General features: G+C 46.8%; 1 protein-coding gene across 1 annotated transcript in view; it reads left to right on the forward strand.

Moving 5' to 3' along the window:
* The first annotated feature begins 8,510 nt into the window (after positions 1 to 8,510).
* The window catches only part of LOC115660855 (solute carrier family 2, facilitated glucose transporter member 11-like), a 42,736-nt gene continuing 35,371 nt past the window's right edge, over positions 8,511 to 15,875 (forward strand). Inside the window, exons 1-2 of the mRNA XM_030582644.1 lie at positions 8,511 to 8,824; positions 12,064 to 12,162. Coding sequence (XP_030438504.1) covers positions 8,759 to 8,824; positions 12,064 to 12,162 — 165 coding nt within the window. The 5' untranslated portion in view covers positions 8,511 to 8,758. The remainder of the gene's footprint in view (positions 8,825 to 12,063; positions 12,163 to 15,875) is intronic.

A 15,875-nucleotide genomic window follows, 5' to 3' on the forward strand; every position in this document is an offset into this window, starting at 1 on the left:
GAACCATGTCTACCAGGACAAAAATGGAGGCCGAAGACCAATTAAAAGAAGCTGAACACAGGCGACAACTGGAAATAAAACAAAAAGAGATGGAGATAAAAGAAAAGGAAGAAAGCATCAAACTGGCAGCCTTCCAAAGAGAACAGGCAGCCCAAGAGGCAGCACACAAAAGAAAACTAGAAGAAGATGAGTTGGCCCACAGAAGGAAGCAAGAAGAAGAAGAGTTGGCCCACCGCCGAGAAATGGAAAAGCACCAAAAAGAAATGGAAAAACAACAAAAAGAGAATGAAGAGAAGGAAAAACAGAGAAAACATGAACTGGAGATGGCAAAAGCTGGGCTGCATGTGCCAGCCAACCCTAACAACCCGGCGCCAATTATTGCTCCACAGCACAGGAAATTTCCCACCTACAAGGCAGGTGATGACACCGAGGCCTTCTTGGAAAATTTTGAAAGAGCCTGTCTTGGGTACAGCATCCCCGAAGACCAGTACATGGTAGAATTAAGGCCACACCTCAGTGGACCTTTAGCAGAGGTGGCAGCTGAAATGCCCAAGCCGCAAATGAATGACTATAAACTTTTTCAAACCAAGGCCAGATACAGGATGGGGATAACCCCAGATCATGCCCGTCGGCGCTTCAGAACCCAAAAATGGAAACCAGAGGTGTCATTTCCCAAACACGCCTACTACATTGCAAAAAACTATGAGGCCTGGTTAACAGGAAACAACATTCAAACCTTGGAAGAAGTGAACCTCCTCATACAAATGGAGCAGTTCTTGGATGGTGTTCCTGAAGACATCACACGGTACATACAAGATAGAAATCCCAAAACTATCGCTGAGGCGGGGGAGATTGGAGCCAAATGGATGGAACTGGCAGAAAGCAAAAAAGCTACTGTCAAGGGGAACGATTACCCCAGGGGGCACACAGACCATAAACCCTACAACCGAGGACAGCCAAAGACCCTCCATACCACCCAAGTAAAGCCACAGATACCCTACTCTTCAACCTCACCAGTCTCCAGTAACTCACCTCGGCCCAGTGACCCATCAGATGGAAGATGCTTTAAGTGTAATGAACCGGGACATATCAAGGCCAACTGTCCCAAGAACACCATGCGAGTGCAATTCATTACACCACCATCACACCAAAGATCCCCAGGCCCGGATGCCTCTCAAATACCCTTGGAGCGAAGGGAAAATTTGAGAGTGGGCGGAAAGAAGGTTACTGCGTGGAGAGACACGGGGGCACAAGTCTCAGCTATCCACCAATCCTTCGTTGACCCCAAATTCATTAACCCAAAGGCCAAAGTTACAATTTACCCCTTCATGTCACAAGCTGTAGACTTGCCTACAGCTCAACTGCCTGTCCAGTACAAAGGCTGGTCAGGAATGTGGACTTTTGCAGTCTATGACAATTATCCTATCCCCATGCTACTGGGGGAAGACTTGGCCAACCAGGTGAGGCGGGCCAAGAGAGTGGGAATGGTTACCCGTAGCCAAACCAGGCAAGCTTCCAGACCCATTCCTGTTCCTGAGCCGTCCACAGAAGCCCCGTCTGTGTTACCAGAGACCCAGACACAGGCAGTGGACCCGGATTCCATGCCTACCACTGAAACAGCCACAGCATCTCCAGTCCCAGGCCCGGAACTGGAACAACAACCAGCACCAGCAAGTGCAACCACATCTTCAAACTCAACGCCAGAGGGCGCCAGCAAGCCAGAACTGGCAGAAGCAAAAGACAGCCATACCCAAAAGGCTCAGCCAGAGCCTGAAATACCCTCAGGTGCACCAGCGGAGAGCGGTTCACCAGCAACGGAAACAACCCCATCACCTACATCGCTTCCAGAGGGACCAAGCCCAAGTCCACAGTCTGAGGAAGAACTGGTGTCCCCAGACTCAAGGGAACAGTTCCAGACTGAGCAGGAAGCAGATGACAGCCTTCAGAAAGCGTGGGCGGCGGCACGGAGCACCCCACCGCCTCTCAGCTCTTCTAATCGATCCCGGTTTGTTATAGACCAAGGACTTTTATACAAGGAAATTCTTTCTGGTGGACACCGGAAAGAATGGCAGCCGCAAAAACAGTTGGTGGTTCCAACTAAGTACCGGGGGAAGCTCTTAAGCTTAGCCCATGATCATCCCAGTGGCCATGCTGGGGTGAACCGAACCAAGGACCGGTTGGGGAAGTCCTTCCACTGGGAGGGGATGGGCAAGGACGTTGCCAAGTATGTCCGGTCTTGTGAGGTATGCCAAAGAGTGGGAAAGCCTCAAGACCAGGTCAAGGCCCCTCTCCAGCCACTCCCCATAATTGAGGTCCCATTTCAGCGAGTAGCTGTGGATATTCTGGGCCCTTTCCCAAAAAAGACGCCCAGAGGAAAGCAGTACGTACTGACTTTAGTGGACTTTGCTACCCGATGGCCAGAAGCAGTAGCTCTAGGCAACACCAGGGCTAACACTGTGTGCCTGGCCCTAACAGACATCTTTGCCAGGGTAGGTTGGCCCTCTGACATCCTTACAGATTCAGGGTCTAATTTCCTGGCAGGGACCATGGAAAAACTGTGGGAAACTCATGGGGTGAATCACTTGGTTGCCACCCCGTACCACCATCAAACCAATGGCCTGGTGGAAAGGTTCAATGGAACTTTGGGGGCCATGATACGAAAATTCATCAACGAATTCTCCAATAATTGGGACCTAGTGTTGCAGCAGTTGCTGTTTGCCTACAGGGCTGTACCACATCCCAGTTTAGGGTTTTCACCATTTGAACTTGTGTATGGTCACGAGGTTAAGGGGCCATTACAGTTGGTGAAACAGCAATGGGAGGGGTTTACGCCTTCTCCAGGAACTAACATTCTGGACTTTGTAAGCAACCTACAAAGCACCCTCCGACACTCTTTAGCCCTTGCTAGAGAGAACCTAAAGGATGCTCAAGAAGAGCAAAAGGCCTGGTATGACAGACATGCCAGAGAACGTTCCTTCAAGGTAGGAGACCAGGTTATGGTCTTGAAGGCGCAACAGGCCCATAAAATGGAAGCATCATGGGAAGGGCCATTCACGGTCCAAGAGCGCCTGGGAACTGTAAACTATCTCATAGCATTTCCCAATTCCTCACTAAAGCCTAAAGTGTACCATGTTAATTCTCTCAAGCCTTTCTATTCCAGAGACTTACAGGTTTGTCAGTTTACAGTCCAGGGAGATGATGCTGAGTGGCCTGACGGTGTCTACTACGACGGAAAAAAAGACGGTGGCGTGGAAGAGGTGAACCTCTCAACCACCCTGGAACGTCTGCAGCGGCAACAAATCAAGGAGCTGTGCACTAGCTTCGCCCCATTGTTCTCAGCCACCCCAGGACGGACTGAACGGGCATACCACTCCATTGATACAGGTAATGCTCACCCAATCAGAACCCCACCCTACCGAGTGTCTCCTCATGCCCAAGCTGCTATAGAACGGGAGATCCAGAACATGCTACAAATGGGTATAATCCGCTCATCTACCAGTGCATGGGCATCTCCAGTGGTTCTGGTACCCAAACCAGATGGGGAAATACGCTTCTGCGTGGACTACCGTAAGCTAAATGCGGTAACTCGTCCGGACAACTATCCAATGCCACGCACTGATGAGCTATTGGAAAAGTTGGGACGTGCCCAGTTCATCTCTACAATAGACTTAACCAAAGGGTACTGGCAAGTACCGCTAGATGAACCTGCCAAGGAGAGGTCAGCATTCGTCACCCATGCGGGGGTGTATGAATTCAATGTCCTTCCTTTCGGCCTTCGAAATGCACCCGCCACCTTCCAGAGGCTGGTAGACGGTCTACTAGCTGGACTGGGAGAATTTGCAGTTGCCTACCTCGATGATGTGGCCATTTTTTCAGACTCCTGGCCCGAACACCTACTACACCTGGAAAAGGTCTTTGAGCGCATCAGGCAGGCAGGACTAACTGCTAAGGCCAAAAAGTGTCAAATAGGCCAAAACAGAGTGACTTACCTGGGGCACCAGGTGGGTCGAGGAACCATAAACCCCCTACAGGCCAAAGTGGATGCTATCCAAAAGTGGCCTGTCCCACGGTCCAAAAAGCAAGTCCAATCCTTCTTAGGCTTGGCCGGATACTACAGGCGATTTGTACCACACTACAGCCAAATCGCTGCCCCATTGACCGACCTGACCAAAAAGACCCAGCCAAATGCAGTTAAGTGGACTGATGAGTGTCAAAAGGCCTTTACCCAACTTAAGGCAACACTCATGTCTGACCCTGTGCTCAGGGCCCCGGACTTTGACAAGCCATTCCTAGTAACCACGGATGCATCTGAGCGTGGTATAGGAGCAGTACTCATGCAGGAAGCAACAGATCACAACTTCCATCCTGTCGTGTTTCTCAGCAAGAAACTGTCTGAGAGGGAAAGTCACTGGTCAGTCAGTGAAAAGGAATGCTATGCCATTGTGTACGCCCTGGAAAAGCTACGCCCATATGTTTGGGGACGGCGGTTCCAACTACAAACTGACCATGCTGCACTAAAGTGGCTTCATACTGCCAAGGGGAACAACAAGAAACTTCTTCGGTGGAGTTTAGCTCTCCAAGATTTTAATTTTGAAATTCAACACATCACAGGAGCTTCTAACAAAGTTGCTGATGCACTCTCCCGTGAGAGTTTCCCAGAGTCCAGTAGTTAAAAAGTGTTCTTAAAATGTAAAAGTCTGTTAGTTATATACTTAGTAGTATATGTAAAGGTGCATGTGTTGTATTAATCTGTTTATTTTCAAGTTCTAGAAGGAAATTGCCGCCAGTGAGCTTCCCCACTGTCTGCAATTTGGGGGGCGTGTCATAAACAGATAGCTAAGGGTTAATGTCTCTTTCACCTGAAACACCTGACCAGAGAACCAATCAGGAAACCGGATTTTTTCAACTTTGGGTGGAGGGAAGTGGGTGTCTGAGTCTTTTGTCTGTCTGCCTGTTTCCTCTGAGCTTTGGAGAAGTAGTTCTATTTTCTAGTCTTCTGTTTCTAAGTGTAAGGACAAAGAGATCAGATAGTAAGTTCTATGGTTTCTTTTCTTTGGTATTTGCATGAATGTAAGTGCTGGAGGGCTTTGATTTGTATTCTTTTTGAATAAGGCTGTTTATTCAATATTCTTTTAAGCAATTGACCCTGTGTTGTATCATCTTAATACAGAGAGAGCATTTGTATTTTTTCTTTCTTTTTTTATATAAAGCTTTCTTTTAAGACCTGTTGGAGTTTTTCTTTACTTCAGGGAAATTGAGTCTGTACTCACCAGGGAATTGGTGGGAGGAAGAAATCAAGGGGAGAGCTGTGTGTTGGATTGCTAGCCTGATTTTGCATTTCCTCTGGGTGAAGAGGAAAGTGCTTTTGTTCCAGGATTGGGAACGGAGAGGGGGACTCACTCTGCGTAGTTTCACAGAGCTTGTGTCTGTGTATCTCTCCAGGAGCACCTGGAGGGGGGAAGGGAATCAGGATTATTTCCCTTTGTTGTGAGACTCAAGGGATTTGGGTCTTGTGGTCCCCAGGGAAGGTTTTTCAGGGGGACCAGAGTGCCCCAAAACACTCTTAATTTTTTGGGTGGTGGCAGCAGGTACCAGGTCCAAGCTGGTAACTAAGCTTGGAGGTTTTCATGCTAACCCCCAAATTTTGGACGCTAAGGTCCAGAATCTGGGAATAAGGTTATGTCACATGCCCAGCTGCAGAAAGACACAGACACTGAGATCAGATCTGCATGGACAGCATCAGCAAGGGAATTACCCAGCACGCAAGTGCACTCCCCTTTTGGGGTGCAAACCCAAAATTGTATTGTCTTGTACTGCACAGAGACCTACACAGCATAAGCTCATGAAAATCACCTTCGTCCCTCAGTGTGGAAGAAGATGTACGAAGCTTCCCCTCCAGCCTTCCCCAGTTATGAATCAGACAAACTGGTTTAAAGAAAACAAAACAAGTTTATTAATTAGAAAGAATAGATTTTAAGTGATTATAAGGGATAGCAAACAAATCAAAGTGGATTACTGGGCAAATAAAGCAAGCATGCAAACTAAGCTTAATACACTAAAGAAACTGACTACAAGTAGTAATTTCTCACCTTAAATGTTGCTTAGTTGCAGATTGTAGAGGTTCTTGAAGACAAGCTGCTCTTGCTTGTAGGTTAAAACTCCAGGTATTTCTTTCACAGGCCAGACACCTTTTCCAGACTAGGCTCAGCTCTTCTCCACCCCATCAGTCCCTGTTTCTTAGATGTTCTTAGCAGTCATCCTGGAGGAGGATTCAGTGAAGAACCAGTGAAGATTAACTCACTTTACTGCCTTAAATTGGATTCACATATGGTGGGAATCTTTTGTTTCCCAGTTTGGTCCCCACCTCCTATTAGTGGAAAAAGGTCCAGTACTAGGTGACATGATCACATGACCTTGCAGTGTCAAAGCAGCATCCCAGAAAGCTTCTCAGGAAGGGGAGAGATTAGCATCTTCAAAGTCAGATTGTACTCTCTAGTGGTCCATCCAGGCTGATTGCCCACTGTCTGGTGGGCGTTCCCCAGGTGCAAACACTTTTGTATATGATACATAGTCAATATTCCTAACTACAGATACAGAAATGATACATGAACACAAATAAGATAATCATAGTCAGTACATCATAACCTTTCCAATGATATCTCACATGACCCTTGCATGGAACACATCTTAGTTATGCCATATTCATATCAGAACAATATCCCTATGAACAATATGGTGTGTAGGGTCACACTCTCCGTGGAGAGGGTAGACCCAGGTACAGGAGCTAGCCAGTTCTCTTCATCAGCAGCTGAGTAGCTCCTCCAGGCTCCAGCAACAGCTGCTGCTCTTCCCGCCCTCTTGGCAGGAAGGCTGATTGCAGTTACTCTAGTAACTGTACTTTTAGTGTCAAAAACAAGACACTTGGAAGCCTTATCCCTCACTGCACGGCTGGGGTCACCTCCAGAAGCTGACAGAGACAGGACATACCTTCACACCCTTCTACACTTTTGGTGGCCCACTAAGTTCCTCAGGAATTTAAGTTTTAATTTAAAAAAAATATTAAGTTTCTTGCCCTTCTGCTCTTGAAGGAAACCCTCTAACCGTAAAAACAACTGCAGAGTCTGTGTCTTCTTCATCAGGACAGACTTTATGGCCTGTGGTCAGGAGGTCAACATCAAACACCAGTGTGCCCCATTAACGCTCCACTAATAAGTTAGTTGTCATTGGAGGTGACTACACATTACTATAGCAGAAGGTAGCCTAAGTATATCCTACCATTTGGTACCAGCTCATGGCTGCAGCAAAACTGACAGGAGCAATCCGTCCATTGGTAACATAGTGCAGAATAAATTCCCTTTTAAAGTCTGCTTTTAGCAGACTCTCCACTAGTTCTTCTGTAGCAGAGCATTGTGAAGCCATCTTTCCATGCTTCTGCCTGGTTGGAGGGCAGGGCAAGTGGCCTTAAGGTAAGTAAGCCATTATTCTATCTGGACAATGTGTAGCTACTAATGAACAACTAGGAGTCCCATATTCTAGTAGTTGTGGATGAGACCATAAATTCCCACAGCAATTACACGCATTTATCCTTGTTAGCCATAACCTATTTGCCCCTCAACAGCCTAATTCCTATTTCAGTAACAATAATTTACTTTGCATGTATGGAAGAGGTGGCAGGATACTTTTTATATGCTACTGATTGCAAAAAGGAGTACTTCACCTCTAGTGCCCGGTGTGTATCAAGACTAGATTAAATTAGTTTGTTTTCTAGTGCAGAAGTTTCCACATGACAAAAATCCCCTCCACTATGAGCAAAGAAGCCAAAAATTACTTGTCCATGAATAATTAAATCACTACTCAGCATTAGAAGGAGTCCTCAGGTGGGCAGGGCAGGGCACATTGGTAAAGCAATGTGAGGAAAACTTGTCCTGCCACTGTCATTCTGGTGTCTTTCATAAGCAACAAGCTCATACAAAAGGAAAGGAAAATAAAATGTTATTGTAGCTCATCTGTACCCAGTTCAGCTGCTCTGCTGACTGTCACATGATCTTTCATAGGTACTTTGCCTAATTCAACCTGGATTAAACTAAATTTCAAAAATGAAATTAACAGGTATAGAGAAAGTTTAGTTATATTTTTGTTCCAGGCACTGGGTGTCAGATTAGCAAATTGTTTGTTTGCTTATAAATAAAGTATTCTTAATTTACAATAGAGTCAAATTCTGTCCTTGGATTTGCAGCCACAGTCCCCATTGACATTAATGGAAGCTCCATGAGCATATCAAAAGATAGAATTTGAGGCTTTTATTATTCAACACTCATTCAGAATGGTCAGTCTCCAGTGACCTTCCTATATACATGACAAAATGATAAAGGAAATACTGGTCTGCTGAGTGCTGAATCTCACCATCCTCCAGCATGGCTAAGAAACTTCTCAGCAAACTTGCTTGGGGACAATACAATAAAATACATAGCTAAATAGATTCCTTATTATTTTGAGCGTTTATCCCATACTTTTTAAGCTTCCAGTATTTACAGAATCTGATAGTAATTAATTATCCTACCTCAGAGCTGGTGCCATGTGTTAGTTCAGATCTGCCTCAGTTATTCTGGGCAGTGAGTTAAATCCTAGTCAGATGAGAAGCGCAGTGCTTCCTGCTTGCGCCTGAAGGGCCAGCAGATTAAAGAGTTGTGTTTAGGGACAAGGTCTTCTGATTTCACACTTTTTTATTTGATTAACTCCACTCTTCAGTCTATAATCAATGGAATGCAGTAAGCAAACTATTACAGGATCATCGACAGTGGGAGACTTGACAGCAAATCACAAGGTAACTGTCCTTTTGCTTTCTTTACTGGCCAAAATATTGCCCATAACTAACAGGCAGCTAATGTGCATGTTTCCCTGAGTGACTGAAATGAAGGGATTTTTCACAGTTTAATGTTAAAAAGTTTATTGAGAGAGCTCTTCAGACTGCGACTATATGAGAGGGTTGAACATTTCCATAAGAAAAAAACTGTTCCAAAAGGAAGAAGCTGGAGTGCTAGAGCTGGAATAAAGAATCCTGATTTTCTTACATTAGCACTAATAGCAAATAATAATAATTAATAATAACTTCAATTTCTATGGCACCTCTCATTCTTGTACTGTAGCTTGTTAAAGTGTGCAGGGGAAATCTAATCCAGCCTAATACTAAGAATGGAATGCCAGTCTCTACTGAAAGGTCCTAGAAGCCCCAGCAAGGTAAGCAGAACTATCCTTACCGGTAAAGATGCCTGCGGGGTATGGAGTTTTGTAACTTTACTATTGATTTGCAAATGAAACATTCTCCAGTTGTTTTGTGCTGTACCTTTAAATCAGAATCTCACAAAGGAAATAACTAGGCTCATAAGGAAATGGATTTGAGACTTTTCTCCCACATAAAGGGAGGTTGTCGTGGAACTTTTCCTGAACTTTTCCTTAGCCGCACCATGAAGTTAAATGGAGCAGCCTTTTGGTTAGTGTCATATTTCTAAATGGATGCAGTAATGTCACAAAATGTCATGGCTGGGCAGCTCACACAACAAGTTCAGATGTGGTTCCTCCTTTGAAGAACATAGCTCTAAACTCAACATGACATAGCAAGTGAGAGTTATAAACAGACAGACAAGGGAAGAAATGGGCAAGGAAGGACAAGCATCAGATCCCACAGTTACTTATATGACGTGTGTACCTTATTGATTTTGTCACTTTTTTTAAAGAATGGAGCCCTGTAACCATGTGGTGTTTAATCTTGCCTCCAATACCAGATGTTCCCTTAGAGATCTTTTCAGAAAAAAAAATCAGAACTGAACTAGGAGTCTCAGTGCAGATTATAAGAAGGATTCAACCCAAAATGTAACAGCTTTAGTTCAAATTAAATAAGGCAATGAATATGCATCCATAGCAATAAAATAATCATTCTTATCAGCTTGTCTGTAGAGGTCCAAGTACACAGAAGGTGAAAATCCCTGTCTTACAGATGGTAAACTGAGGCATGGGTGGTTTAAATGGCTTGCTCAAGTCACACAAGGAGTTGGGAATAGAACCTGTGAGTTGTGGCTCCTGTTTCCATACCAAGCCTGTTGAATTGCACTGTTCCTCAATGATGGTGCATTTTTGGAAGGCTTGGTCTGCATAACTGTTATTATTGTTTACTCAGCATCAACCATTTTTTTGTGTCCATATGCTGTAGGTCCAGGACAGTGACCCTATGGCTGTGGTAGGTGCTAACAGAAACCTTTTTGCCTTAGAGTGAATACAGTGTTGTTAGCATTTTAAAGACTTGTCGTGCTCATAAGAAGAATGTGGGGTCATTTCTAAGAGTAGAAGCCAGTAATGACTTAATCTATCAAGTGATTAATTATAAAAATAATAATTCTGTACAATTACAAGTAAGAAATCATGAGACAAGAACAACAGTTGGTGGTTGTTGTCTGATTTGGCTGCTGCACTGTGCGAGTCACACGGAGGTGACACGTAACCGCTCAAAGTAGGGGGAGGAGCACAATTTAAAGGATTGGCCACACTCCTGAACAGCTCACATCATGGCCCACCATGGGCAGGCACCTCCCCTTATCCTCAGCCTGCCTCCCTGCAGCACTCGGCTGTTGCTCTTGCCTCTCACTTGGCCTCCAAAGTCAATTTATTGGCTTAGCTCTGCCACTGCCATGCAGGGAGGGGCCCAGTGGCACCATGTGACCAAGCATGGGGCCAGCTCTGAGTCAACAAACCCCACATGTGGGAGCCCCTGGAGGCTGGGTGGTTTCCAGCCTGACTTCCAAGGTCCCGTTGGCTGGAGCTCCTGTGCATTAGCCACTCCATGGCTCTGGTTATATCCCACAAGGTCCCTGAGTGAGTCCCAAACAAACACCAGCGCAGGTACCCTGCCCCATGGGCTGGCGGTGACCCCACTGCAGGTCCAGCCCTGCAAGCCTGGGCAAGTGCGGAATTTGCCCCACATGTGGCCCCATTGGCCTGGCTGGAGGGTCGCTGTGGGTCAGTGCCAGCATGAGTTGAACTTGCAAAAGGGAAGGACAAAAGAGGAGCAGCTCATTATTGCTGGCATCTCTGCTTTGAAATAAACTACGTGCACTCATGTTTTAAACCACCTCCCAGCAAAAAAAGAAATAAAAATATAAACTGTGGCAGAAATCGGGGGGGGGCATGTGGCCCCGCATGTCCACCCCCACACAACGCCTCCAGATATGGGCCATAGTGGGCAACCTCCCTGTCTTCAGCACTCTTAGTTGCTATTAGTAATGATCTTTTTTCTAGCTGTGAAAAGAGAAGAGCAAGAGGCAACAGAACAATTCTGCATATGGTTAAATGAAGGCACAGTTTTAAAACCACTGTTCTCATTAAAAATAAAAGTACAGAAACACCCTGCAATGGCTGGTGAGAGTCTTTTTGCACAGAACGGCCTCATGGGTCACAATTATAGAACAAGGGCCTTATTTCTGCCTCTGCATTTCAGTGCAAGAGAAAAACCTCTGGACAATGGGTTGATCTTTTGTGAATCTATGCCCCCCTGTTGTTTTTTAAAATATATTGTTAATGTTAATCCATTAATAGTTAAAAGCCATTCACCTCTATTAGATATGTTAGAACCTATATAGATAGACATGCCTTTGTGAGAACCAGGCGTATCAGCTTAGGCAGTCACATGCCCTCAAAGTACCAAGCAAAGCTGCTGTTCTGTTGCCTAGATTCCAGCTTGCCACTTAGGAGATGTGTGCAACTATTTGGTGTTACTGGAAGGCAGTGTGTGTTACCATCTCTGCACTAGTTTAACTGAAGCTGTTCCTGAGCCTCAGATAACTGTTCACATCTAATGGGAACACGCCTTGCCAAGCCAAGGGGAAATGCATTTTCTACCACAGACTTATGTGAAATGTTGCTAGGTCTCTACCTAAATGCTCTGAGTCCAGACATAAATGATGAATTGGTGTTCTGGATTTTTCTCCCAGGCTGGTTAGAGACTGAAATGACACTAATAGTCTAGGCTCCATCATGTCTCATGCCCTGGTTATTCTTTGTTTCTTTCTATAGCTGCCCAGCTGGACACTGTTTCTGGCTGTTTGTGCTGTTGGAATTGGAGGGACATTTCAATATGGATATAATGTTTCCATTATCAATGCACCCACCAGGGTAAGGCGCCATCTTATTGTTCCCATTCTTGTGCATTTTGGGCCCCATCCTGTTCTGCTGATCTCAATGGCAAAACTCACATTGACTTCAGTGGGAGCAGAAGGAGACCTTTAATTTGTAGGTTTCTGGATAATTCTCTGAGTTTCCTACCAAGTTTCCAGTGAGTTTGTGTTTCAGTTACATATAACATTAATTTGGTCCATGTTTGATCAATACAACAGAGAGTGCCAACTGACAAGTAATCAAAGGGACATAATCCTCTTTTGAGGTCTGTTTCAAGGGAAGGACCGAGATGATAAAATAAATCTTTTCACCCTTTAACTTCTGTGGCTGGCTTAGCACAAAGTGTTACAGGCAGGATCATGGCAGCTGATAGAAAAATACATTTTTAGGGGGTCAAGAAATGTTGGGTTTCTTTATACCTGAAAATGTCCCTCAAAAGCTGTCACCCAACTTTTAGCTTCTGCACCTGCTCTTAGTGGTCTTGAGTATCCTGCATATTTACCATAGAGGACCCAGAGAGAACTGGCCCTGTGAAAAAGATGGTTGTGCATTTCTGCTAACAGCAGACTTATTTGTCAATTAAACTATGCAGCTTTTATTTGTTATAACATGTAATGCTTTTAGTATGGTTAAAATACACTAACCATGAAAAGGTAAGTTGTATGCTGGAAAGAGAGCAGAGGGTATGAAAATAGTGCTGTTTGTCTGCTCTTTGGATTTTTTGCTGACCAGAAACTATAAAGCACACTGATTCCAGAGACTCTGAGGGCTTGTCTACATCAGAAAGTTGCAGCGCTGGTGAGGGAGTTACAGCGCTGCAACTTTGAGAGTGTCCACATCTGCAGGGCATCACCAGCGCTGCAACTCCCTGTTTGCAGCGCTGGCCGTACTCCCGTTTTGTCTCGGGTGTAGAGGATCCAGCGCTGGTGATCCAGCGCTGGTAATGCAATGTAGACACTCACCAGCGCTTTTCTTGACCTCCGTGGAAGGAGGAAGCCTCTGGTAATCAAGCTGGTTTCCTTTCCCGGTTTGCTCTCTCGGTCCCGGAGCCAGCCAGCAAACCGCGGGGAAGGAGACCTGCTTGCTCGGGGTTCCGGGACCGAGAGAGCAAACCGGGAACGCCGCGGTTTGCTCTCTCGGTCCCGGAGCCAGTCAGCAAACCGCGGGGAAGGAGACCTGCTTGCTCGGGGTTCCGGGACCGAGAGAGCAAACCGGGAACGCCGCGGTTTGCTCTCTCGGTCCCGGAGCCAGCCAGCAAACCGCGGGGAAGGAGACCTGCTTGCTCGGGGTTCCGGGACCGAGAGAGCAAACCGGGAAAGGAAACCAGCTTCGCCGCGGTTTGCTCTCTCGGTCCCGGAACCCCGAGCAAGCAGGTCTCCTTCCCCGCGGTTTGCTGGCTGGCTCCGGGACCGAGAGAGCAAACCGCGGCGTTCCCGGTTTGCTCTCTCGGTCCCGGAACCCCGAGCAAGCAGGTCTCCTTCCCCGCGGTTTGCTGGCTGGCTCCGGGACCGAGAGAGCAAACCGCGGCGTTCCCGGTTTGCTCTCTCGGTCCCGGAACCCCCCTTGAAGCCGCCCAACAGCGCTGCAGTGTGGCCACATCTAACACCACTTGCAGCGCTGGTTGCTGTAAGTGTGGCCACTCTGCAGCGCTGGCCCTATACAGCTGTACTAATACAGCTGTAACAACCAGCGCTGCAAAATTTTAGATGTAGACATGGCCTGAAAGTAAAATCTGCAGTCATTTCACAGTGGTAGGCACTAAATTCCTCTCTACCTGGGGGGTGCTCGACCCTCCGCCTCAGACTCTGACCCCACTCCCCTCTTCCCGCCCTTGCTCTGCCCCCCCTCCACCCTTTCCCCCAAGGCCACACACACCCACCCCGCCTCTTCCCACCGCCTCCCCTGAGTGCACCCCTTCCCCACTCTTCTCCTTCCCTCCCAGCTCCTCCTGCACCATGCAGAACAGCTGATCTACAGCAGGCCGGAGGCGATGAGAGGGAGAGGGAGAAGTTGATCAGCAGGGCTGCCGGCAGGGGGGAGGCACTGGCTGCTGGGATGTGGTAAGAACAGACTAATTTTTTTCTGTGGGTGCTTCTATGGGTTGATGCCTATGATTTGGGGCATCTAGGACTGAGACATTTGTAGTGGTAAAACACTATAAGCCAGTAAAAACGGGCTTAGAATGAAATTTCCATTGGATTCACTCAGTGTGTAGGTTAACAGTTTACAAATAAATGAAGAGTGTATGTTCCAAGGAAGAAGACAGAATACTTAGGGTAGCCAAGACAACATTACTATGAGTCCTGGGATCAAATTAAGACAAGAAAAAGGCTGGTTATCAGGATCAACAGCCTAACAGTGAGATTTATTGAGTTGTGGAATAGCCACCCCTGGGAAGTGACATTCAAAACTAAACAGGCTAAAAGATTAAAAAGGGAACAAGCCTGCACTGGCTTCTTGGGAGATGAACTGTATGTGACCTAATAAGTCTTTTCCACCTTAGTTTCCATCATTCTGACCAATGTCTGGAGCTTCTTGACAGACTCAGTTAATAAAAACCCATGAGTAACTTTCCAAGACTAGTAGCACATCACTTGTCTGAGTAGTGCAGAAATCCTGACCTACTCTGAGATCTACATTAAGGGGGGGATTTTGGAAAGTGCACAAATGACCTAGGCCATGGCTACACTAGAGAGTTGCAGCGCTGGTGAGGGGGTTACAGCGCTGCAACTTAGGATGTGGCCACACTTGCAAAGCACGGCCAGCGCTGCAACTCCCTGGTTGCAGCGCTGGCTGTACACCTGGTCGAGCCTCGGGTGTAGCGATTCCAGTGATCCAGTGCTGGTCAGCAAGTGTGGACCCCACCAGCGCTTTTATTGACCTCCGGGGTATAAAGAGGTATCCCAGCATACCTTTTAAGCCTCTCTGGTAATCCTGCACACTCCACTGCCCTGGGCTCAGCTGACCCCACCTTTAAATGCCCCGGGAATTTTAAAAATCCCCTTCCTGTTTGCTCAGCCAGGTGTGGAGTGCAATCAATCAATCAATCAATCAGCGACCATGCCTCCACACCCCAGATGAGCCCCAGCATGGAACAGTTCCGAGCTGCAGGACCTCATCAGTGTTTGGGATGAGGAAGCTGTGCAAGCACAACTGCGCTCCAGCCGGAGAAATTATGATACCTATGGGCAGATATCACAGTCCTTGCTGATAAGGGGCCATGAACGGGACGCGTTGCAGTGCAGGGTAAAAATTAAGGAGCTGCGCAGTGCTTACTGCAAAGCCTGTGAGGGAAATCGCCGCTCAGGAGCTGCCCGCACGACCTGCCATTTTTACCAGGAGCTGGATGCCATACTTGGGTGTGACCTCACTGCCAATCCTAGGAGCACGATGGAGAGTTCAGAGCAGGGAGACGTGGGGGAGGGTGTAGAGGAAGCCGAGAGTCAGGCTACTGGTGTGGAGGGAGACACCCCGGAGTCCCAGGAGGCATGCAGCCAGGAGCTCTTCTCAAGCCAGGAGGAGGCTAGCCAGTCGCAGCAGTGGGAAGTTGCTGGTGAAGAAGAAGCAGAGGAGCGTGCTCGGGGTAAGCAGATTTTATGTTTGGGGAGAGGACGGTTTGGGTTATGGCTTCCTGCATGCGTGCCTAAACGTGGAATAGCCCATTGATTTGCTCTTTCACGTCTCTGTAATCGGCCTCGGTAATCTCTTGA

This window comes from Gopherus evgoodei, chromosome 13 (genome assembly GCF_007399415.2).
Source record: "Gopherus evgoodei ecotype Sinaloan lineage chromosome 13, rGopEvg1_v1.p, whole genome shotgun sequence".
Classification (NCBI taxonomy): Eukaryota; Metazoa; Chordata; order Testudines; family Testudinidae; genus Gopherus; species Gopherus evgoodei.